The 25,051-nt window shown below is 49.7% G+C and overlaps 1 protein-coding gene across 5 annotated transcripts; it reads left to right on the top strand.

Moving 5' to 3' along the window:
* On the top strand, window positions 1-24,388 carry EIF4E2 (eukaryotic translation initiation factor 4E family member 2). Of its 5 annotated transcripts, XM_027875186.1 has the most exons (8): window positions 1-107; window positions 3,519-3,633; window positions 4,075-4,209; window positions 8,944-9,048; window positions 9,812-9,964; window positions 10,049-10,185; window positions 17,072-17,152; window positions 21,704-24,388. In XM_027875186.1, exons 1-7 carry the CDS (start codon window positions 88-90, stop codon window positions 17,115-17,117), a joined length of 711 nt encoding a protein of 236 aa, XP_027730987.1. In that variant the 5' UTR covers window positions 1-87; the 3' UTR covers window positions 17,118-17,152; window positions 21,704-24,388. The 5 variants fall into 5 exon arrangements, with proteins under 5 accessions (XP_027730987.1, XP_027730988.1, XP_027730986.1 ...); XM_027875187.1 differs by lacking the exon at window positions 17,072-17,152; XM_027875185.1 differs by lacking the exons at window positions 17,072-17,152; window positions 21,704-24,388 and adding an exon at window positions 11,931-12,192 and having other exon boundaries at window positions 2-107.
* Window positions 24,389-25,051: the final 663 nt, after the last annotated feature.

Consider the following 25,051-nt stretch of genomic DNA (forward strand, 5'->3'; position numbering starts at 1 on the left):
GCGCCACCGGAAGTGTCCGGGGGGACCGAGGCCGAGGGACTCGGCGGAGCGGAAGTCAGTGAGTGAGACGACGGCGGCAGTGAGAGGATGAACAACAAGTTCGACGCGTGAGTGGCGTGGCGCGCGGCCCCAACCGCCGCCCCCGACCCGGGCCGGCCTGAGCCTGAGCCCGCCCTCGCCGGGGCCCGCCCGGGGCCGAGGACGGGACCCGGGGGTAGGGGACCCCCGGGCTGGGGGGAGGGTGGCGGGAAAGGAAGGCAGAGCTGAGGCACCCACGTCTTCTCCCCTCCCCGAATCGGCGCGCCTTTATTAAGCGCCTCGGGGGTGCCTGTCGGGGCGCTGGATTTGGAGTCCGAGGACCTGGGTTCGAATCCTGGCCCTGTCACCACCCCCTGCGACCTTGGGCAAGTCCCTTCCCTTCCCTGGGCCTCCGCTTCCCCTTTTTTTCCTTGGCCGTGGAGTGGAAGCTCCTCGAGGGCAGCCCCCATCGCCAACAGCTGGCGTCGATGAAGCGCCTCCCACGCGCCTGCCGGGTGGGGATGGATCCCCAGGGCATACACGTAGTAGGCGCCTCATGCATGCTCCGTAAAGTGGTGGCTCAGTGGAGGTGAGAGGGTTGGGCTGGAGGGCCGGGCCCCTGCCCTCGAGGAGCTTCCACTCTGCCGAGCTCGGGCTCTCCAGCAAGTGTCCGCCGAGCTAGAAAGCCGAATACACGCCCAGCGATGGGCGGGGGCACCAGGAAGGACCCTGCAGCCACGTGGGGCCCCCCCTGCGGGGAGCGGGGGAGGGGCGTGGAGTCGGGGACCTCGGCTCTGGCACCTTGTGTGACCTTAGCCGGGCTTGGCCGCAGTTAACTTGGGTGCAGGGAGAGGTTCGGAGGCGATGACCTTTAAGGGGAGCCCCGGTGTAAATCTTTAGTCCCAGGTGCTGCAGGAAAGGGCTTAGAGATCCTGGGGCCCTAGACAGCTTGCACTTTGCAAGGAGCAGGGATCCCATCTCAGCGAGGTGAATTGCTGTAGTTTTGTTGGATTTGACCCCTGGAGACCTTTGCTGCCCTAAATGTGTGAAAAGTTCTCATGGGAGAGAAAGTGACTGGCCTAGGGTCACACAGTTGGAAGTAGCTGAGCCAAGATTTAAAGCCAAGGCTTTTGACTCCAGATCCAGTGGCCTGGAAGGGGCCCTAGACCTCGTGTAGCACTAAGCAGTGCTATCCCCTCCTTTTACAGATGAGAAAACTGAGGCTCAGAAAGGGAAAAGGACTTGCTAAAGACGTTAATGAGACCCAAACTCAGATCTCCTGACTGGTATCCTACCTTCCTTCTTTCCAGGCAACCAAAAAACATTCCTTGAAAAATTCATCAAGTTCCACTTCTTTTTGTCTTCTGTTACTGTTAAGCAATCCATATACTTGTCTTCCAAGTAACTTAGTTGCTGAGAGGAAATGTACTTCTAAGCCCGTCTGCCCTTCTCCCACAGTTCTTGTCCGAGAACAAGTTTCTCCCTCGCTTTCTTTGGAATCATACAGAGCTGTGGTGTAAGATTAGGAAAAGAGTACAGCACAATCGATTCATAGACAGATACGTGAAGAGAAACTCCAATTTTATGTTGCTAATGTGGAATTGTTCTGTTATAGGACATGAGTACTTCTGGTCAGAATCAGGGTTCCTGCATTTAAAGCATTTGAGGTGGTTGTAAAAGGCTGCAGTGTGTCTCTAACATCATTGGAATACATGTCCCATGCTGATAGAATTGGCAGCCAAAAACCAAATTTAATAAGGTGAAAGGTAAATGTAAAGTCTTACACTTGAGTTTAGAAAAAAAATCATCTCTGCAAGTCCAGAATGGAAGAGTCATCATTTCCTCTGAAAAATTCTTGGAGGCTTTAGAGGATTACAGGCTCATTGAACAGCCTAGTGTCCATGGCTAAGGAGGTCATAGCTGTCCTCTGCCCTGGTCAGACAGCATCGGAGCATTGGTTCAGTCCTGTGCACCACATTTTAGGAAGACAATTGGCAAGCTAGAGTGTATGTCCAAAGCGGGGGGGGGGGAGCGGAGACAGGGAGACCAGGGTTATAAGGGGAATGGAAGCCTGACTTTCTGGGGTTTGGTCCCAGGGACTGAGAATGTTTAATCCAGAGGAGAAACGGCTTTTGGGAGGGCTGGCAGGTGGGAGAGGCTTTGTTTTCCTTGACCCTCGGGGGTGGTAGAGTGGAGAGGGCTTCCTCATAGAATGTGGAGTTCCCCATCAGTGGAGGTTTCCCATAAAGGGTGGGTACCTGATTGTCAGAGATGTTGCTCAGATGAGGGTAGGAGAACTGTGTGGTTGAGCCTGAGCTTCTGTGGTTCCTCAGGAATGCTTTTTGCTTGCTTCAAGGTCTCCTGGGTCAGGTTTCTTTCATTAGGAAAAGTGTTTGCCCAGAGTGTCTCTGTTCTTCCCTATTCTCCCCTTATCTCCGTTTTATCTGTCCAATGCTATTTAGCCCTTCTTTTTCCCCATCAGCCTACTTCACTCCCATGTCCTCTTACGGAGCTCACTGTCTGCTGCATTCATCTGGTGCTTTGTCTAGTCACTTGGTATGTGCACATGTCAGTCGGTCAGCAAACATTTAGTAAGTGCTTACTGTGTGCCAGGCGTCCCAGGCATCATGTGGGTGCTCCCATCCAAGGTGGGGAGACAACAAGCAGATCACTAGCCATGGAAGAGATACGTGCAGAATAAAAGGAAGGTGAGCTCTGAGAGAAAGCAGTAGGAGCTCTGATGCCTGAGGTAAGGATGGCTCTTTGACCTATCGTCCATCTCAGCTCCTGAGCAGCAAATGCTCAGTGAAGGCTGGTTGATAGTGGTTGCTTATCCAAGGGAGTTGGAACCTGAATTAATCACCACCTTTTCCTATAATAAATTCATGTATTTGATGACTCTAACCTGGGGTGTAGTTTGAGCATTTCTAGTATTAGTCACACTTATTAACCCCATGCCTCCCTTTAGCTCCAAGGCAACAGGCAAAAGAGTGATTTCAGAGCTCCCACTTTAAGTTGTTGGTTTAGAATATCCATCTTTCCATGCTCCAGACTTTTGTCCAGGAGTCCGTTCTCCTTAAGCTAGTCTGTCCAGCTTTTCTCCCGTGTCGGCATAGTCCTGGAATTAGCGCTGGATCCTTAGAGTTTCCCGGCAAATTTCCCAGCATTGAGCTGGGAAAGGGTTCAGCAGCACCAGGCTGGAGTCCTGGCATTCTGGCATGGTGCGCTTGAAACCTCCACTCACCGTTTTGACACCTGTAATTTATTAGGGGTATTGGAGCGCCAACATAGGCTTTCTGCTTGGGGTCTCATTTTATTTAACCTGCCAGGAGTCCTTTCCTTGTTTCGCTTTAACATTTGGGCATCTTCCACACCCACACACTGAATTCAGGTGGTTTCTCTTTATTCAAGACAGTGAATCTTATGCATCTCCTGGTTCTTTTGGATGAGGAAGAGACAATTCAGCCATAGGAGGCATGTTGTTTTATCTTTTCTTTCAGCTTGAAAGATGATGACAGTGGGGACCATGACCAGAATGAAGAAAACAGCACACAGAAAGACGGTGAGAAGGAAAAAAGTGAGCGAGACAAAAGTCAGAGCAGCAACAAGAGGAAGGTGTGTTTGGAGCAATGTTCTCAGATGCATTCGGCAGCAGGTTTAAATCTTGGGAAGCTGGTGAGATCCGTCTAGGCCAAGCAAGACTTGCAGGGCCTTGCACGGAGCCTCTTTGTCTGAAACCAGCATCCCCTTACTCAGGGAGAGGCTCTTCCCCCTGCTTTGGATACCTGGCATGCTGGATTGAGAGAGGGAATTTCCTGAGGTTCTCTTATAACTTGGAACATTTCTCTTATCATAGATCCTTGAGGTGGTGTGCATTCTCCAGTTCTAGGATTTGTGACTTGAATTGCCAAAAGCAGACAGCTGTTGATTCTCCTTACTTCACTTAGGGGCTAACTGGCCCTTTTGTTTGGGGGCAGGGGAGGCTTAGGAGTGCCGAGGAGGGCCACCCAAGCCTCCCCTTCTGGAAGGGGCTAAGTGGATTGCTTTGTTCCACAGGCTGTTGTCCCTGGGCCTGCAGAACACCCACTGCAGTACAACTACACTTTCTGGTACTCCCGGAGGACACCAGGCCGGCCGACCAGCTCACAGAGCTACGAGCAGAACATTAAGCAGATCGGCACATTCGCCTCTGTGAGTCTTCTTTTGTTGCGGTGATTGGAAGTAGTTAGTTGCCTGGCTTGTGGTGTCACGTTCGTATCTCCGTATTCATGAATGCCATGAGCAGCCCTTTATCTGCTTTGGCAAACTGGCATTCAGTTTACTTGTAGAAGCTGATAACCTGGGATTTGACTTCTGTGCTTGCTCTTTTTTGGGGGGGCAGGGGGTTAGGCAGTGGGGTTAAGTGACTTGCTCAGGGTCACACACCTAATGAGTGTTTTGTGTCCGAGGCCAGATTTGAACTCAGGTCCTCCTGAATCCAGGGCCAGTGCTTTATCCACTGGGCCACCTAGCTGCCCCTGTGCTTGGTCTTAGACACCTATGGCACACATCAGTTTCATCAACTAAATTTATCCGGGAGACCTTGGATAAATAAGAAAGTCCGTATATATATTGCTTTTTTTTGGTGAGGCAATCAGGGTTAAGTGACTTGCCCAGGGTCACACAGCTAGTAAGTGTCGGGTGTCTGAGGTCAGATTTGAGCTCAGCTCCTCCTGACTCCAAGGCTGCAGCTCTATCTGCTGCGCCATCTAGCTGCCCCTTACGTTCATATATTTTTAAAACATTGATTCATTTAGACCTAGAAAATCTGGGCTGTGGATTTGGGGTCCAAAGTGATTTTCCTTGAACTTTTAATTTCGCTCATTTTTATTGAATACACAGCTAGACACAGAGATGGATACGAAATGGTCCTGTCCTCAAGGAGTTTATAATCTCCTGGGTTTTTGGTTAGTGTTAAGTGATAACATTTAAAGGAAGAGGCCCTTCCTTTTGCTTTGTGTATTCTATGGTATCAGAGATGATGGCAGACATTATCTTAGAGCTGAACCTCCTCACTGCTTGGATCCTTTTACTCTGGCTCCTTTTATGTGATCGGACCTATACGAGGACTGAAAGACAGGTCAGAACCACTTTCGCCAGGGATGGGGTGACCATCTCGCTTTGTCTTAGGGCAGCCCAGCCCCTGTTTAGGTGGCCCTAAACAGAGCTAAGAAACAACTTGTTCACTAGCTCTTTTGTGGGCAGGAGGGTGTTTTGAGGAAATCCTGGATGGGCAGGTAGCACACTCCTGGCACAGGATGGAGGTGCTCAGGCCAAGGTGGGTGTTTCCTCGCAGCATTTGGGGGAGTCTCAACTGCTTGGGGCAGTGGAAGGTTACCAGGGAAGGCTTCATTCCCTCCTTGTAGCCTGACCCTCAGGATGGGCCACTGTGGTGGGACAGTGGAGGACAGTGTGGTTCCTTCTCTTAAGGTTACAGTATTGACGGTAACACCAAGATAGCCCTGGAAGCTCTGCCCAGACCTTTCCTCACAAGCACCACGTGAGGCAGATAGTTCAAATAGCCTTGTCCCCACTTTCCAGAGACGAGGCACTGGGTGTCAGTGACTTGCCCAGGGTCATGCTGGCTCTGGTAAAGTCCTGCCTCTCAGCTGACTGCCCAGGCTGGCCCTCATTCTGTTACACTGGCCTGCTGTCAGACCCAGGAGGGCACCGTCTCCTGTGGCTGAGGATGGGGGGTGTGGGCTGCTGGGCTTGGACCTTGCAAGCCAAATCCATCCCACCATGGGTCCCGGGCTGTTCAGTCCTTTAATGTTTCAGCGTCAAGTGCGATGTCAGTATTACTGTCATTACTGGAATTACTATCTCCATAACCTTAAGGGACAGGGTCTTAAGTGGAAGCAGCCACATCCTCAGCCACTGTCCCTTTGCTTCAATTTCTTCATCAGGAAAATGAGGACAATAAAATACATCCATGACTTATTTTGCAGAGTAGTTTTGAGGAAAGTGATTGGTAAATCATAAAGCACCAGAGAGATGGCCTCAGGATAGAAGGATGAGCGTGTGTACATGTGCCCGGTGCAGGGTGAAAGGAGACTGACTTTGGCTCCAGTGTTCCAGAGGAAAAGCAGATGGGAGGGGGCTTGGGGTGTGGGGATCTATCAGTACATGTTTGCCAAGGAGGCACTTATCTACTTAGGCCAGAGGTGGATGTGGGGGTGTGTGTGGGGGGGTGTCACACCCACCCCCTCTCCCTCCTACAAGCTGAATCCAGGAATGTCCTCGCTTCTCTCTCTCATGCCACATTGAGCCTGGGGTTTGTGGTGCCCTCTTCTCCCCACCTCCCGCTCCTTTGGGGAATCAGGCAGGTTATAAATCACAAGTAGGATTGGCCCTGTGGAAACCAGTATGGACAGAGTATGTGAGGGAGAGCAGCCGAACCTATTGAGGAGGAGGAGAAGGAGGATTTGGGGCTTGGTGGCAGATCTCGCACCCAGACGGCTGTGGTAGCCTGTGAGTCTTGGCACTGCTCCGTGCCCTGCTCAGAACCCCTTGTTCATCCGTTCAGCAGCCTGGTGTGACTCCCACTTGGCTGCCACATAAAGCGCGAACGCTGCTGGGCGTTCCCCCACTGTCCTCCCCAACTCCATCAGTGCTGTCCTCTCTGCTGCCAGCACCTAGCACCTGCTGCCTCCAGTGTTCCCAGCGCTATCCTTCCATTGGCACCTGTGAGATTTCTCCCAGTCCTGGAGCACGGCGGCCTCCCGGAAACCGCCGTGGGTTTTGTCAGCTCTGCTGGTTTAGCTGCCGCCAGCTGTCTTCCTCAGGCTTCTCAGACTGCGTCCCCCCCCCCCCCCCCTTGTGGGCCTCACATCCTCTCCTGTACCAGTTCCGAGAGCAGTTTGTGTTGTTATTTTGGCAGGCACTGAATATTTACTGTATTAATTTTGTTCTAATCAGTAGCCTTAGAAACTTTAAAATAAAACTGCAAACTTCAGCACTCCAGAGTCACCACTGGAGGGCACTTACGGTAGCCAGTGCAGGGTGGGGGTGTAATTCATTTAATTCAGCATCCATGTATCCCCACCTCCCATGTGTAGACTGCTGTGCAGAGTGAGCTAAAAGCAGCATTAGGGCGTGGGCTTTGCCCTCCTGGAGCACGTCCCAGGCCCCAAGCTGAAGCAGATTAGTCTTGTGAAGACAAAACTTAGACCCTTGGAATGTATCGAGCACGGTGTATGCTAGGCTAGACAGTGTACAGAGAAGAGCTGAATTACTTCTTACGGGTCAGTATGTGCCGGGTGCCGTGAGTGCCGTGGGCAGTCAAGGAGCCGAAGGTGCCTGTGGGCTGGTGCTAGCAGAGGAGGCTCCAGGGAGCAGGGGCAGAAAGGGAAGAGGGCCTGTGCCCGTAGGCTGGTGCTCCGTTGAAAAGTAACTTGAATTACGGGACGGTGACTCTTGGGAAGCGTTTAGCGCCTCATTTCCTCGGCAAGGTGGAGGACTCTGGGGGTGGAATGTCGTGGTACTTCCATCCAAGCTGTTTTCTTTTTCAGTCTTGATTAGTTTTGCTGGGGAAGGAAGGAAGAGGGGCACATTTGGAAGTGAATATTCTCTAAAAATGAAAAGCATACCAAAAAAAAGCGTTTCACTTGGGAAAAGTTGTTTTTCTAAAATCATACACATTCGTATTTCGTAGCTTTACTGGTCTTAGGCTCTTTCGAGTCATTCTGAACATTCCTTCCTCGGACTTGTATGGGTCTGTCATGAATGGCTGAATGCAGAAGCAGTTATTAAGGGCTGACTCTTCCAACGAGCTTTCTTAGAACACTTTCACCCTCTTTTTATTCTGTGCAGGGATTTGGAAACCCATAGTACTGTGAGCATAGGGCATTTGAGATGAGAAAAGGACCCCTTTGGTCATTGACAGCGGTGACATCAGATGGGCCAGGTCTTGACTTAGAAAACCACAAATTGGTGGTATGTATGTTGCATAACATTTTTATTTATTTTGGAAAACATTTCCAGTTCCATTTTATTCTGGTTCTAGCTGCAGAAGGTTGTGAGTTTGACACCTGGTTTTTTGTCCGTTTCTCCACCTGGTCATTTCATTGCTCTGAGTTGTAAGACAGGACTCTAACCACTAACAGCCATGTAGTGAAAATGCAGGCAAGTGGAGAAGCCCTGTCCATAGGAAAGTAAAACTTTCTCTGTTTACTCTTAAGGTAAGCACTTAGGGTCACAGGTCTGTTTGTGACCACCTGAGTATTACATGCCCAGTTAATGTGCTCTAAATCCTCAAGAGCCCCTGACATTTCAACTTGTTGAAAACCAAGCATTGTACTGAGGCTGTGGAGCTGGTGGAATTCGAGTTAAAGTATTAGAAATTTGAGTGTGAACTTGCCTGTAGAACTTTGCCATAAAGAGTGGTAACTTCATGTGTCGTCGTTTGTTTAATCTTTGGTGTTGGCCGAAGCTAGAAGAGTGGTCTCAATGGCGGATCGTGTCTGGTGCCTGTTGAGGCCCTCGTCGGGCCATCTTCTTGTGGGCCTCATTAGTATTTCCTTTACTGTTTTTCTGTTTTCCAGTGTCTCTACAAAGAAGGAGGTAGAACTTGTACCAAGGCTCTTCCCTGCCTTTGGATTATCCCACATTCTTGTTTTTCTCAATATGCTTTCCTTTAAGTTAGATGTGTGCATGATGGGATTGTTGGAGTGACTGGGGCACCTGGAACCAGGTGGAAGCCAAGGCTTCATGGAGGAGGGATTATTGAAATAAGGCCAGAAAAACTAGGAGAGGGCATGTGCATGTTTTCTGACCAGGAAGCAGAATGGTTCACCTGCTAGGTATTGCTAGGAGGCTGCCATATGGCAGTCTTGCGTGGCAGGATCCCTCTTTATTAACATGGTGCTAACTGGGGGGTCTTCACAGGTCGAGCAGTTCTGGAGGTTTTATAGCCACATGGTACGTCCCGGGGACCTGACAGGCCATAGTGACTTCCATCTCTTCAAAGAGGGAATCAAACCCATGTGGGAGGTGAGTAAATTCTCTGACCTGCATGTTGGGGTTAGCTTTGACTTGCCTGAGCACGTCCCTGGTAGCAGCGATGGGGTCTGAGTGTTTAAAAAAGCCTGGTCTCAAATTGAGAAATAGGAATTGGTGTTTTCTGAGAACCAGAGCTCAGTGAACACTTATAGGATGCCTTTTGAGGTAAGGACCTGTGTCCGTGGTTTGTTTCTATGGCTTGGTAGATGGGACACAAAAAAGAAATCAAGCTCAAGCCACGTGGATGAGCTGGGGCTTCTCTCTCCCTGCCAGTGGAGGGGCACCTTCCCCTCGGTCCCCTGGGACTGTCACTTGTGGTCTTCCCAGCTGTTGCTCGGAATGCCGTTAGTTAGGAGCAGGTAACCGGAGGAGCTCGGAGGCAGGATGTGGCCGTTGCTTTAACACGTCACACGAAAGTACCCACGAGTGACTTGAACCTGAGGTGGTGGCCTGCTCCCTTCATTGACCCCTGGGTTCCAGACCTCTGAATTGGACCTCCTAGTACTTGATCTGGGTTTCCTTTTGTTTCTTGAAGAACCTCTTTAGAGAAGAAGAGCAGTGGTTGGAAGGCTGTGTCTCTGTGCTTTGATGTGGCTTGTAGTTGAGTCAAGTTCCCTCCTACAAAATTGAGCGCTTCAGAAAATGCAGTTCTTCCTGAAGTTTGGCTTCTTCCTCAAATGGTCGGGCTCTTTACTGTTTATGAAAGAAAAAGGCTTTGAAGCCATTTTTTATATTTTCACCCTCCTTTTTATAGGATGATGCAAATAAAAATGGTGGCAAATGGATTATTCGACTCCGCAAGGGCTTAGCATCCCGGTGCTGGGAGAATCTTATACTTGCCATGTTGGGGGAACAGTTCATGGTGGGCGAGGAGATCTGTGGGGCAGTTGTCTCTGTCCGTTTCCAGGTGAGTCACCCTGGGGTTGGCCCTGCCTTTTACCTCTGTGTCACCTCCTCTTTGCCTTGATCGGGTGTCCTGTCCTTCTTCTAGGAGGACATTATTTCAATCTGGAACAAGACTGCCAGTGACCAAGCGACCACAGCCCGTATCCGGGACACGCTCCGTCGAGTGCTTAACCTACCTCCCAACACCATAATGGAATACAAAACACACACCGACAGCATCAAGTACGTGTTGTGGGGGGGCCGGGGATGTCCCTGAGCTCGGCACATTGGCACCTCCCGGCCATGTGCCCACATGAGCATGATTGTGCAGGAGGCTGACCTGTGGAGAAGGGCCAGGCCAGTCTGAGACACTAGGGCTTTGGGTGATTTTGGATAGCTCTCCAGTGGGCACCCACTCGGATCAAACGTGGGCCGTGTAAAAGAGATCTTTTCTTTTAAACCATTTTGTATTAACCTAGGCTTATTTTTATATAGGCTGCCTTGTCTTTCAGTCTCTAATCAATTTCCTCAAAAGAAGGACAAGGTCTCTGCTTTTTCTTGCTGCTGTTGGAGGTAGTAGATCCCTATCCTCACCTACCTGTGGTTTTAACCCCTTAGCTTCAGTCTAATTTCATAGTCCTGGGAATTGGACTTAGCCCTGGGGTGGTGATGTCATTTCCTTTTGTGTCAAGCTGAGAGTGCCAAGGACCTGAGCAGGTGGTTCCTGTGGGGATAAGCCTGAGTGGGGAAACAAGGGTCAGAGGTGGAGGTGAAGCCGTGGCACCTCACCAGGAATCTCAGGAAACGGAGCCATTCCCACATAGGAAATCTCACTGACCAGGGTTGCCTTTTCAGAGACAGGGTATTACTGATGAGGACAGTACAAAGCCAATAAAAGCCATTAGAGCATCTCAGCCTGGGAAAGAGAACTGACCATTAGGAGGCAGGCTTCCTGGGCGGAATGCCGCACTTTGACCATGACTTTGCTGTATGCCTTCGGTAGGTCTCTTTGCCTGTCTGTGCTTCAGTTTCCCCATCTGTAAAATGGGGGATAATAATACTTAACCTACCTCACAGGGTTGTTGTGAGGCTGAATTAATGTCTGTAATTGATCTGAGTTCCTCCAACAGAGGGTGCTCAGGCAGTCCCAAGTATTATTATTATTATTATCACCTTCATGTTACTCTACTTATTAAAGACCAATCATGAGCCCATCAGTTGTTTACAACAGTCTAGCCATTTGGAACACTGCTTCCCCGTGCCCGGACAGAGGACGCAGGGGTGGGGTGTGGAGTTGGGTTAGGTCCCTGGAGCCCCCGGCCTCTTGGCATTTGCTTTGGTGACACCTCGGGCAGCTGGGGTCACATCACGCACCTCGACAGCAGACCGGGAGCCTTTTTCCTTAGACAGACGCTGGCTCTGTGTCTGCCACTGTGTGTTGTATGTGCTTCTGTGCATTTCAGTGGCCTGCTTTAATCAAATGCCCCAGCATTGGGCTGGCTGTTAGCCAGAGACCCACTGGCCAGCCATTGCCCCAGTCACTCGCCCTAGTCTCTCTAGGTTAGCACTGCTTCTCTCTCGGTTGGTTTTTCTTACTCTTTGCTTTCAAGGTTTTGATAATTTTCTTCCTTTGGCCAGACTGCGTATTGACCGACGCCTGCATTTGTCTGGGTACCCCTACCTGTTCTGGTCAGAGAAAGATTTTTAAAGAGAGAGCAAGTCCATCGGCTCCTCTCACCTCTCTCTGCCTCTGGGCTCTCCCAGTGCCCTGAGGCAGTCCTGCCTACATACTAGAGACATGTAGGAGTCTTGGGATTGCCGGCCAAAGGCAGGGTGTCTTAGGCTTCTAGAGAAAATGACCTGCTACCCCTGTCCCTTCAGGGACAGAGCCCTGCAACCCTGGGGACCCACAAAGCCCACCTTGGGACTCAGGTGCCACTCTCCCTCCATTCCCCTCCCAATATGCCAACTTTTTGCACTTCCATTAGAATGCCAGGCAGGCTGGGCCCCCAAAGGCTCCTTTTTCATAACCTCTGGAAGACGCGGTTGAATGTGCCATGACCCTGTCCCTTACTGGATGGCACCGTCGTCGCAGCTGGCATCATCGGAGTCTTTTGTTGTGTTGGCGTGCCACCTGGAAGACACTTCTGTCCCCGGACAACAGGAGTTGGAAGAGCATCTTCTGTTTTCAGTGCAGGCTAACACAGTCACAGTGACAGCCGAGATCACTCAATAAATGGTGCGAAACGAGTTTGTCTCCTGATCTTGCTCTTTCTGGTGCCTCCAAGAAGCGGCCTGTCTGACTCTCCCCGGGCTCCTCCTTTGTAGCGCTGTCCCGGTGAACAGTGCAGTGTCCCACGTGTGATGGCCAAGAGGAGCCAGTGGTGTCTGCCTCCAGTCCCCAGGGCAGCCTGGGACGCCCTCAGCCAGGCCCTGTTTTCTGTCGCTTGTAGCGAGCCACATTGGAGACTCGGGTGGTGAAGGGGCTGTTAGGACGCCGCTTCCATTAGGCCCGGAGCGGGGAGCCTCAGGTCTTGTCTTGCTAGCTTTCTCAGCTTGCCTTCACTTTGAATGAATCTCTTGCTTGGAGGTAGGGGAGTGCAAACCCTGCTCCTGTCTGTGTGCGCTTACGTGTCTGTTGCGTCTTGGCTTTGTGTGAGCAGGATTTTCCTACCTGGCAGAGACGTTTGAGCTGCCATAGCTGGAAGCCCTGTGCTTCGGCTCTTCTCAGGTTGCAGCGTGGGAGGGGTGAGTCTTGCTTGAGCCCCTGACTTTGAGCCTCCATCTTTGTCCCCTGTGAACTGGCTCCAAGGGAGGCGGACTCGAGAGTTGGGTCCTGGCTTGCTGCTTTTGCCTGTGTGCTGCAGCTTGTCTTCCAGAGGCAGGCAGACTTCTCTAACCCTGAAGAAGAACTTGAGGAAGATTCCTTCTACAGTCACTTAGCACTTTCTTTACTAAGCTTGGATGCCATCTGAAGGCATCCCGCCCCGGCACCAGATTGCCTGTCAGCCAACACTTCAAGGCTTGGGTTTAGCCATAATAGTTACTTTCCCAAAGTGGTCATTGTAGTTTTGACTGTGCCAGCCTTCTGGTGTACCAGTCTGATGATCAGGCTCCACCCTGACAGGGCTGAAAGGAGCGCTGGTTGTCCCTAGGCCCTGGGCATCTGTGTCGTTTCCTTTATTAATGGGATCTAGGCCTGCTTACAGGAGGTACCAGGATCTCCAAGGCCCCAGCTCTGTTTACAGGATTTATTGGTGAGCTGGAATCCTTTCTCTTGCCCTCTGTGACCCTTCTCCTCTCTCTCTCTGCCCCCAAGGATTGTGGAGTATACAAAGTAATGGTTAAATATCGTAAGTGAGGGCTGGCTTTCCTTTAAGTGTAGCGTGACTCATGCAATTGATAGGCTTTGTGATTGCCTCATGGACTGAGATCTGGTTAGAAAGCCCCAAATTTGGGTATTTCTTTACCCCAGCCGGATGAATGTCAGAATTTGCTTATGCTTTACTCTATTCCTTTGGATTCTTGGACTGATGAGGCCAGGTGAATTGTGTGGAAGATGAGGAAGAGAAATGTCCAGTGTCCTGAAAGGACCCTGGATGCTAGGGGTGCCAGAAGTGGAGAAAGGAGACTTTTGCAAGAAGGATGAGTCAGTTTAGATGATTTTTCAGTCATTGTCTCTCTTCACTTTGGTGTCTATGCCCTCATTTTCACGGTCTTGCGTATTGTTTAATCTTTCCTCTTTCCAGGCTTCTCTTCTCCCTTCTCCATGCCCCTACCACGAGCCGTTTGTGGCCCTTCTCTTCCTTTCCTCCTTGACGCCATTGCCCAGCTACATTGTGGTCAGCTAGAAAGAGCCCAGTGGCACATGTGACTCTTCTCCAGGACTGAGCAGTCAACCTTGGTGCTCAAGAAGCAAGTGCCGAATCAGTCTACCTGACGGGGGGAACATGCATCTCAAATGAAGCATAGATAGAATCTGCTCTCAGAGTTATCTTTTACAGTAGCCACCCTGCTTCATTTGTAGAAGTTGCTTCATTACAGATAGAACAGGCTTGTGAAGCTTCACCCAGGAGACTTATTAAGCTGAGCTGATGCTCAGTGCTAGTCACTCCCTTAATTATGTGGAAGTCCTTCCTTGGCATTTTGTGCCTCTGTTTGGGCCCTTGTGAACATCAAGGGGAAAATCAACCCCTTACGTTGAAGGAGAAATTTGGTCAGCCGGAGCAGCATTGTCAGAAGCAGTCTGACCTTGGCCTTTGAAGCTCAGATCTAAGGCACTAGAGCTGATGGGCAGGGTACAGGGCTGAAGTCCATGCAGCGGCTGTGATAGTGCAGTCCTCCCCTTCAAGGGAAGAGGGATGGCCCAGACTGATCTGCACAGGGATCTAGTGGGACGGGCACTCTCTGGCCCCTTTGACTTTAGGGACCATAACCGGGCACTGCCAGGGTGCTTGAGAGGGGAGACTCTCATCACATGTTCAGATGGACCGACTGCAGTTTCATGACAGACTTCTTAAACTTGACCCATCCTGGATGAGGATCTTCACCTCACACCAGATCTCTGGTCTAGTCCTGGGGTAGGTACCCAGTGGATCTATGCTGACTGCTACTCTGGGGTCAAATTTATGATGTCCCCAACTAGAGTCGTGCCATTAAGCATGAAGAAGGCTCTTCCTAGGAAGGCTGATCTTCAATGAGATTTCTGGTTTGGGTTGCTCTTTGTTTCATTCAGAATCAGCTCAGTCATCTCTTAGGTTCCTTCCAGCTTTAACTCCACGATCCCGGAACGATTTCAGTTTTAGACACTGGTGGCTTTGCTACTTATTGAGCTATGATGAGGAAGGCATTGGGCCATATGCTGTGAGTGTTTGAAGGCACGTAGGACATGGCCCTATTCTCAAGGAATCTTAGTAGAGAAGATAGGTCGGAGGTAGTCTGTAAGGGGCAGTTTCTTCTCTCTTCTGAGTTTACAGACAGTATAGAACAGTTGAGACTTTGTTCCCCTAGTAAATGTGATCAGTCAGTCATTTGTCTTGCACTTGTCAATGTTTAAAGGAAGCATGTTTTTATGTGGTAGCCAGTTTGTGTATTCTGCTAGAGGAGAGCGGCTCGAATCTTCAGCCCTGCCTGAAAGGCCAGTGGGGGCTGCCACTGGGAGCGATAGGGTTTGGGCACATATCCTGAGAGCAGTGGCTGGCTGGCTGGCTGGCTCTTTTGGTGTGCTTTTATTTTTGTTTTCCTATATAAAGACTATAAAGAGCCACTTAGAATGCAGTGTGAGAGATTTGGGGTAGATAGGTGTGGGTCAGACTAGGGGAGCAACAGAGATTTCCCATTTTTATAGAAGGGGTGGTTTAAGTGTGGTCCTTTAAGGTGGGCCCAGGGAGGTAAATGTCTTCCTTTAACCCTGGTAATAAGTTGGAGCCCCCAGGGCAAATTCCTAGCAATTTATAGTGGAATTTGAATCCAAGAACTAGAAAGTAAAAATTCTCTGAACTATTGGGTTTATTTTAAAACTCCAGCATCATCTTTTCCCACCTTTAAAAGTCATAATAACTTGGGTGGTAATAAACCTGCATGTTGAATTTTACCCTCCCCTGGTTTCCATTTAGCAAGATGGGTCAGGTTGTCTTAGCTTGATGAAGAAGCACATGAGATATCACATGTCTCCAATGGAACCATGGAGCCATGGTTGGTTGTGTTAGTCATGTGTTAGGAGAAGACAGCGGCTTGGCTTCCTGCCATTGATCTTCCTGCCCAGTTCAGTCCTGGCTGGTCACTTGGGTGGGAATCTACGCTTGCCCTCACCTTCCACCCACCCATCCTTTCCAAGGCATGTGTTGTTCTAACTTAGAAATAAGTGAAGCTTTTGATCAGGAATGATGTTTGTCTTCCCAAAGAGTATCAGTCATCCTAGTCTCATTGCTGACTGTTTTCAATTAAAAAATAGCAATGAGTCATCAAAATGGCCAGACCAGGAGAGGTGGTCAGTGGCAGTAGTATGTAACCCAGTAACGTGGTATCTTCGCCCCTTGTGTGTCAGCTAGTCTTATTAAGAGAACATAGCATTAGTGGGATTGGACAGGTCTGGGTGGGTTAGTAACTCTCTTTGGCTTGTACACGAGTTCTTAAGAAACCTTAATTTGATTTGGAGCGGGTGTTTTCCAGGGAAATTTGGCAGACATTCTGCCCTTAATGGGGCAGGAGCAAAGTCTAGGGCAAAAAGCCAGGAAATTAGCTTTGACGATAAAGCTTTGGCATGGAATAGGGCGGTGCTTTGGTGTTCCGGAGGCCACCTTCACCTCCATTCATAAATTCAGCAGCTGCTGAATGCCTTCCACGTTGGAGGCACTATGCTGGTGTGTGGGGAGGGTGGGAACAGACTTGGAGAAGGCAGGCCTGCCCTTGAGAAGCTCACCATCCTTAATCACACCTCGGCGTCTTTCACAACCATGTTCTTCAAAAGCCGTTTGGGTCAAGTTATACCTTGGAAGCAATAACTTTGTTCTCAAAGAGCTTGGAGTCGCTGGTTGTGTCCATGGAGCTAAGACAGCAAGGCATTAATGACTGGGCCCAAGCAAAGCTGAGTTAGCAGAAGGGACGGCCTTATTCCTTCTGCGGATTAGTTGGTGCTCTGGGGTGACCGCTCCTCACTGCTGGGGGGAGGGGTGCTTCTGCCACCTGCTTCACTGCATTCAGGACAATATTTTTTTATTGTTTCCCTTTATGAGATTAGAGGTAGTTCCTGCCAAACTCCACAGAGCTGGGACTCAGTGTTCCTTAAATCTGAAGAGAAGTGAACTCGGCCCTGCTGGCTGCCATTGGCTCCTCCTGCATTGTGCCAGTCGACCAACATTTCTTAACGCCTCCTATGTGGCAGACACTGCGCTGAACTACATCATTAAGAGCAGGGGGAGGGCCAGACTGACCACCCGGAACAAATTGGGAGATGACCTGATTTCTCTGTGGAAGGTGCCGCTGAGATGAGATGGATGTGGTTCCTTCGGATCCCTCCGGGCCAAAGAGCTGCCTGCACTGGGCTCTGAGTGTCTGGAAGGGGGGTGTTGGGTCCCTGGGACTGTTCTCTCTTTGTTAAAAGCTCGTTTTTTTGTCTCTGGCTTGTCAGGGCCTGGGAGGAGTTTCACGGCCTGGTGAACAGCAGCGGCCGCTGATGGGACACTTCCCCTCTCTGTCTCTCACACCCAGGGTAGGGCCGCGTCTATCTTCTCTGTGACTTGGTGACATACCTCTCCCTGCTGGGCTTCTCTCTAACGAGGGAAGCCCCGTTCCCACGGGTTACTTTCTTGCCCTGCTGTCTCAGGTCTCCTCAGTTGATTATTTTTTTTTGCTCATTAACAAAAACCACTGAGAAACATACTCTAGATGTTGTTACCCTTGTTCTACTGTGATCATTTTTTTACCCTATACATTTTGACAGCATCCTGTGATTTAAAGGGCAGTACCCCACTTCTTGTGGGGCAGGTGAGAGGTACGTCTCCCGTTTGCTTGTGTTGTGTAGGTATTGTCTTGTAGCCAGAACAGTCACATCTGGGGTGTGAAAGTACAATTTCCTGGTGTGTTTCCATGTTAGGGACTGGGGAAGTCGATTTGGGGCAGTAAGCTAGAACTCTGAGTCAGCTATAATGGAGAAAACTCCTTCGAAAGAGGGACCGGCCTGGAGGGAAGGGCTGACCCCTCTTCGCTGACAAGAATCACCGTGGAGGGTTTTAGTATTTGGTTGCCAAGACCAGACCTCCTGTGTGTGTAAGAGGGGGCCTTGAGTAATTATCCTGAGTCATTCCAGTGGTGCAGAGAATGGCACGGGCCTGAAGTAAGACTTGAGCCCTCCACGCTGACTGCCTTCTATTCCCTGGGCAGTCAATACAGAGTGCTGGCTTGTGATCGTGGGTGCCCGGCAGGGAGACCCAGCCATCGGCTACCACAGTGGCCTCTGTCTCACCCAAGGGCTGAGAACATGTCGTCCTCTTGCCTGTCACACACCTGGTCCCCGAGATAATTAGTGTATGTCCTGATGAAGCAAGCGTCCCAGCCCGGCCTGGCCTACTGCATGCGAGAGCATGAATGTGGAGGGGGAGCTGGGGAGCCCGAGCCTCTTGTTGGCCCAAGGGGCTTTGGTCCCAGACAGGATGTGCTAGCCCCTCCGCCTTCTTTAAGTGCCCTTAAAGCATGCTTCCTTATATGCTCATGGATGCTTCATGGTATGAGTGTTAATTGCTGGGCACCTTAGCTTTTAGGTTGCTCAGCACCTCCTCCTTCCTTGACCCCTGAATAGTTATTGTTCCACAAACCAGTGAACTGGGAGGACTGCTTTTTATAAGAAGGCCTCTCTGTTGTAGAAGTCAGTGTCTAAGCTCTGCATCTATGTAATTTGCAGTTTGGAGATCCTGGAGATCCCCCTTTTGGCCTCGGTGCAGATGCTGCACCTTGAACAGCGGTTCCGGCAGGACCCCCCCCCCCCCCCAGCTTGAGTAGAGAGGGCTCAGATGACTCATCCTGGGATGGCACACCTGTGGCAGGAATCCTTTCTTGGTCAGGAACAGTTGGCACCTGTCAAGTGGGAGCTTGCAGAGGTGGAAATCAGAGCTGGGAGGACTGTTGCTTCCCTGTCCCAAGGGGGGGGTCTGCAGTTTTTTTTTCAGGAAGAGAGGAAGAAATCAAAGCTGGACTGATGGGTGGGAAGCTGATAGCTGGAGAGCATTCCTTGACTTGAGTTAGCATTTCCCGAGGGACTCCTTAGAAGCCAGGGTCAGATTGGTGATTCATTGAGCTCTGCCTAGCTTTCAGGACAGAGTCCTGTGGGCTTGGAGTGGAGCTCAATCAAGATCTCAAAGTGTAATTCCCAACTGTGATCCAAGTCTCTTTGGGAGTAGACAGAGGTATGGTGGTCGAATTTGGCATCCTGGGGCCTCTGGAGCCAATGCTGAGGACTAGAATAGCTCAGAGAAGAGATAACCTTGGGGATTTCTTTGTCTCCAGCTTGTTAAATCCACTGGAGTCAGCAGCCACAGTCAAGCCCTGTGTTCAGTGTAGACCCTGTACCATTTGGATCCCTAGGAAAGTCTAAAGGGGGTTCTGCTGTGGGAGGCAGCCCCAGGCTTAAGAAAGCCTAAGAAACTCCATCCTGGTCTGGTAGGCAGCCCCACGTTTTCCCCAAGGGATCTTGGATGGAGGTGATAACAGAAGTGAACACGTCTATAACACCTTGTTTTATCTCCTGTATCCTCACAATCCTCTCTGTGAGCTAAGTGGCTCCATTGTTATCCCCATTTTACAGATGAGAAAACGGAGACTTAGAAAAGTGAAGTAATTTGCCTAAGGTCACATGGATAGTAAGTAGTGAAGCTAGAATTGGAACCCAGATCTCCTTGCTTCCACATGCAGCGCTTACTAGGTGCTCCCTCATACTTCGGGGGCGCAGGCAGCAGGGCAGAAGGGAATCCAGCCCTTTCCCCCGTCCTCTGAATCCCGTAAACGTGTGCACCACGTCCACGTGTCTGCAGCGTTGTCTCTGGACAGCAACGCTCCAGTTTGCAGGTAGGAAGACAGAGCAGTGAGAACATGAGGCAGGGACCCTGGCAGATGCCAGGTTGGGTTGCGAGCTGTCCCTTTGCCTGCTGCTTCGTGAGGAAGGCTTAGCTCTGTTCAGTCTGCTATTGTCGTCCAGCCATCGTCATCCGCACGTCTCACTCCCCTCCATTCGTTCATTCACTCACTCGTTCATTTGTTCAAGCGTTTGTTCAAAGCCTTCTGTGTGCAAAGCCCTGTGTCGGGATCTGGAGACAAAAATGAGTCCCTGCCCCTAAGGAGTTGCTATTCTACTGGGTAATAGAATGCAAAAACCAAGCAGTTAATAAAAAGAGAATGATGTGAAGAGGAACTTTGGAGACCAGGAAAGGGAAGGGGCAGACAGTAGCCTGGGATATAGTATGCCAGATTTCCTTCTTTGCCGGGGAACTCTTACATTGCCGTAAGTAGAACATGGCCCTCCTGAATGTTGAAGGTCTTTGGTTATGATTTCATATAAAAATTATAGATGCAAATTTTGATTCGCTTATGAGAAATAAAATATACTTTTGCTCAAAAAAATCTCAGGAGCCAGTGAAATAAATGAGTGGTCTTCAGGAAACAGAATAGCTTTTCTAAAAATTACCAAAACGTGAAATTGACACATTTTTTTCATTTTTTTCTCTTAAATATAATTAGGCACATGCTTTCTGGCTTCTCTTTTGCCTGCTTAGGTAAAGACTTGTTAAGTTTAAGTGGCATTTTCCTCCCTTCCCTCCCACACTTTCTTCATGGCCCAGCGTGATCTTGGCCTTAATTTTTTTTTTTTTTTTGTATCTGCAGGCCTCATTCCACAGATGGCATGCTTTGTGATTATAAATAGACATCTTGGAATGGTGGCTATTTAGTTTCTTTAAAAATTTCTCTGTGGCAAAATGTTGTATAAGGTCTTTGTACTTTATGTGTTAGAGACTGAGGTCTTCAGTTTTCAGTCTGTCTGCTGAATATTTCACCAGCTTTCCCCAGGGAGACTAACTGCTTATCTGCGTGATAGATACTGGCACTCCCTCTCCCACAGCCCTGGAGATAACCACACATTCTAAAAGGAACTGGGCCTGGCACATCCTTTTCTGTCTTCTTCCCATCTACCTGTTTTGATAGAAAAATGATTTTATTTTCATACCCTCAGAAACTACACCCCTACTCTAACCCTTCCCATGTCCTCTCCTTTCTTTTCACCTTTCCTCCTTTTACATACTGACCCATATCAGCAGTTGGACTCTTGGGTTAGAGGTGGCAACCAGTGAAGATGTGGAGCAGAGCAAGTTACTATGCTTTAAGTAAGTCCTAGCAGCAGCAGCAGCATCAGCATCTTTGATGGTGTTCTAGGTATTTTTACTCTCTTAATTTTTCTACCTCATGTAGAGTTCCAAAGTGTGGCTGCATTGGTGTTACACGCACAGGCATTGCCCACCGAACATACGTCGTTGATTCCTGGAGAGCATAGCAGTAGTCAAAACAACACTAGAAGGGGCAGTTAGCCCCCCATACGATGGTGGGCAGACAGATAGCTGAGTCACATGATGGCAGGGTGTGCTTATCACGTGTTAATGATGCTTATTGCAGAACGGCCTTAGGCAGAGCAGCTTGGTGTGGGAAGTGCCTGAGCTCCAAACCCTCTGCCAACAGAAACACACCCAGAAAGACTGTGGGTCAGTTACTAGACCCTTATCTCTGGTCCACCTGTCTCTGCTGCTCTGATCAGATCTGGTCCTCTCCATTTCTTACCAGCTCCTCTTGGCATTTTCAGACACCTTTGTGTTCAGGAAGAAAAATCCATGAGAAGGCAAGCCTGTCTGCTCCCAAAAAGGCAACTTAGAGGAGACACTCGGAAATTGAACGGGGAGGATTTATTTCTAATATTAGGACCAGTCCAGTCCAGCTAAGTTTCCAAAGCAGAGGGGCCAGACTCACTTCCTCTAGTAATCTCTTTTTCATAAGCAGCTGGGAGTTGTTGAACTGAGTTCTTTGGCGTGAAGAGGGGGGATGCTGGTCCCTGTATCTCTGGGTTAGTTTAGTAGGGAGGCGCTAAGCAAGGGCCAGGGGTGGGTCACTAAGGGCCCCAAAGCTGATGGTCACAGCTGCTCCCCACCTCCCCCCCCCTCTGTGTATGGATATATGTTAGATGACCTATGTATTAAATCACTCCATTCTCTCCCACTTTCTCTTTCAGGGACAATTCAAGTTTTCGAAATACAAAAATCACATTGTGAAAGTACCCAAGCTGGCAATAATCCTTTTCTGTATGTGTATGTCTGTCTGTCTGAAACGGATGGGAGGCCTCCAGCAGCTCCCTCCGTCTGCTCACTGAAGGGACATCCCCGATCCATGGGCTCCCCTTTTGCACTCATCCCTGGAGGAAGGATTCCACTAGACGCCCTCCAGCATCGCTGACTTTATAAAGCAGAAAGACAGAAAAGATGACTTTGTAATAGACAGACTTTTTTTAAAAATGGGGTTCTGGGGAGAGGTGAACCTTTCGTTTGCTGTGTGTGCCGTTGTCCACATGCCTTCTGGGCCCTCTCTTGCTCTCTTGTTACACTTCTCAAAGGGTATTGTGAACACACGTATGTGCCAGAGCTGTTGACAGCGAGTTTATCAGTATTATGAATGTCTGTGCATCTGGGAAGAATTTCTGTTGGAGAGAGTCACCATGCTTATCTGTAAGTGCTCCTTTCTGGCGCTGCCTTTAAATTATTGGGACGTTTTGGTTTTTTTTCCCCCGTTCTCCCTCATCCTCACCTCTGTCCTCTAAACGTGTCGATGATATGTTGGTGACTGTCCAGGGCTCCGTATGGCCTCCTGCCAGCCTCCGGTCCTTCCCTTTCTCATCCCGAGGACGCTTCCTTTCTTCTTCAGCACGGCTGCCTGCAGCGCAGCCTCTGACGTGGTGTCTGCTCCCATTTTGCAGAGGTGCAGGGCCCCTCTACTCAGGAGCCAGCCCCCATCTTGAGCTCTGACTTTCGGGCTTCCCTGGGGGCAGGGCATGAGACCCCGAGAGAGAGGCCTCTGGCTGTCCCCTCGTTGAGCAGGAAGGTCAGAGAGAGAACTTTGGGAGGCCAGATCTGGCTGCATCTTAAGATGTGCCGTGGGAGGATCCCGGACATCGGAGGTGACACGTTGGCGTTGTTGATGACTGTCTCACCTTTCCTGCCTGTTTGCAGCTGGCCAGGAGAGCTCCTTCTCGGCAGTCCTCTGTGCTTGGTGCCCACTCTGGTAAATATCTGCTGGTCCACGCGATGCCCAGATGAAACTCTTGAGAGCTTCGGTCATCAGGCATTAAGATGGACCAGATCCTTGGTCTGAGAAGTTTGAGTGACCTCTCAACTCCAGAAGGACTGAATTCTACTTAAAAAGTAGAATGAGTTCCCAAGGCCCAAATAAGTGCTCGGCCTAGGACCCTGCAGGAGCCTTCCAGTTACACTGATCTACTTAGCTCTTGGGAGCAAAGATTAGCAGTGCCTTAAAACGAGGGCCTCTCTTTCAAGCATCCTCTAAGGCTGGGTTGGCTGGGGCAAGGTAGGGACCCTTAATCAACTGGGCTTAGCGGAAACCTAGGAAAGTGACAGGCATTTCCTCATTGGGCTTAGGATCGTTTCTTCCTCTCCAGCACCCCAGTCACCACTGGTTTGGGAATATTTTACTTTTATTGTTTTTTTAAATCATCCTAAAGGTTTTCATTAGAACAAATGGAAAAACAAATGAACTAGAGATATTGTGTGTGTGTGTGGGGGGGGTGTATTTCCATTCTTGGCAAAATCAGGTGTGCCTAAGGAAATTTAAGAATGATTCAAACTTCAGAAGCGGGGAGCACGGATCCTAGCACTGAGCCAGATGAGCATGACAGGCGAAACAGCGAGCGTGTTGACTTTGGACAGCACAAGGAGAGCTTCCCACCGACCCTTGTGCCCCCTCCATGGGAAATAGCTTTGCTCTTGGCTGGGCACAGTTAGATTTGCCGTGGAAATGCCAAAGAGGGCGAATTTGGGGAGATCTGCTCTCTTTGGGGCGTTTGCCTGTGTGTGTGTGTGTGTGTGTGTTGGGTGTGTTCATGTATGTGAATGTATCCATGAAGTTGGATCTTTTCAGGCCACGTATTTGTGTTTTTTTGTCCATGTTCCTTTTAACTCTCATCTGCTGTTCAGACTCTTGAACCACTGATATTTTCCAGAGCTGCTCATGTTTTTCCCCCTTACTTCTCCCCACTTGCAGTGTTTAAGATTTCTCCTAGCTAAAATATATATATATATACACACACACACACACACACGTATGTGTGTATACACAAGGATATCAGTATTGACTAGAACAATTCATCGCCCCTTTTAGGTAACAGTTAACTCCCGATGTTTCTTTGTCCTGGCTGTCCAGCACCTTTTCTCGGAGAGCTGTGTTCTTGGCTCCATCCGACCCCTGTTGCTGCAGACAGAACTGAAGTGTCTCTTTACTGGAGCCAGCTTCTGTGCAGCAAGACATGGCGTGGTTACAGTCTGCCAGGGCCAGTCTTGTGAGCAGGGACTAATTTCAGCCCCCCTCCCCTTCCTGTCTTTCCTGCTGGGGATGGACGAGCTGTCTGCACCTGGCACATCTGCTGCTCCATTGTCCCTCTTGTGTTTTCTTTTTGAGGCACCCTTTCTCCCTCCCACTTTTTTTGTCCTTCAGTTTTTTGGGGTGTGTTATTCCTGTGAAACCAGAAACGGCCATCGTTTCTTACCCAGAGTCAAGCATATGGTTCGTGTTCCCAGAAAGGGCTTGCTGGCTGTTACTAGTGAGAATTAGGAGAGGCCACAGTAAGAGTGAGTGTCGCACCTTCAGAGCATTTGTCTGCTGCAATAATAAATGGAAAAATGGGCAAGAACCAGGTTGTGGACTCTTTAATGTGGGAGGGGAATTTGGGGGGCTGCCCTGTCCCTGTAGGGTAGTACAGCCTTGAACAAACTGATCTGAAATCTGGTGTGAACTCTTCCTAATAGCTGGGTTTACTATTTGGTGACTTCATCAGTAAGCATCAGCTCTGCAGGAACTAGTCCCTGCCCAGAAACACAGCTCACTTCTAATTGATAGCACGGGTGCAATGATAGGGAGCCCCTGGTTTTCTTCTGGTGTAATCCTGGGTCATTCTGGGACTCTTGACATGTGCCAAAAGTGGTAGTGATTCTGGTCACGCTGATGAGCTGCGATGGGACTCTTGCAGGAAGTTAGTCATTCCCCAGACTGAGAAGGAAGAAAAGGGAGAGTGTGTTCGGTTGAGGCAAGGGCATAAAGACTAGGGCTAGAGAGGAATAGGGACCTAACATCGGAGCAGAGAGAGGAGAAAGCAGAGAAGAGCAGTGCTTTGAGTCATTTCCATCTAGACTTGAACAGTAAGGTGATGCCCTGGGCAGGAATTTGTGCTGTGCCCCCTGCTGAGTCTTGGTTAGGCTCCATAGAAACACATTTTCTTGTTCTGAGTGTAGTCTGCAGAAAGGACAAGGAAGAGAAGCAATGCTCCCCCCACACTGAAGTGAGCTCCTTTCCAGGG

The sequence above is a fragment of the Vombatus ursinus genome, unplaced genomic scaffold (genome assembly GCF_900497805.2).
Source record: "Vombatus ursinus unplaced genomic scaffold, bare-nosed wombat genome assembly UNPS02014808.1, whole genome shotgun sequence".
Lineage (NCBI taxonomy): Eukaryota > Metazoa > Chordata > Mammalia > Diprotodontia > Vombatidae > Vombatus > Vombatus ursinus.

What these genes read in the sequence shown, in the direction of transcription:
- EIF4E2 (XM_027875190.1), top strand. Translation starts at nt 1,276, where the DNA reads ATGAGACCCAAACTCAGATCTCCTGACTGGTATCCTACCTTCCTTCTT. An exon ending in GAATCAAACCCATGTGGGAG is followed by an intron (nt 9,049 to 9,811) that starts GTGAGTAAATTC and finishes TCCTTTTTATAG; the next exon opens with GATGATGCAAATAAAAATGG. An exon ending in TTGTCTCTGTCCGTTTCCAG is followed by an intron (nt 9,965 to 10,048) that starts GTGAGTCACCCT and finishes TCCTTCTTCTAG; the next exon opens with GAGGACATTATTTCAATCTG.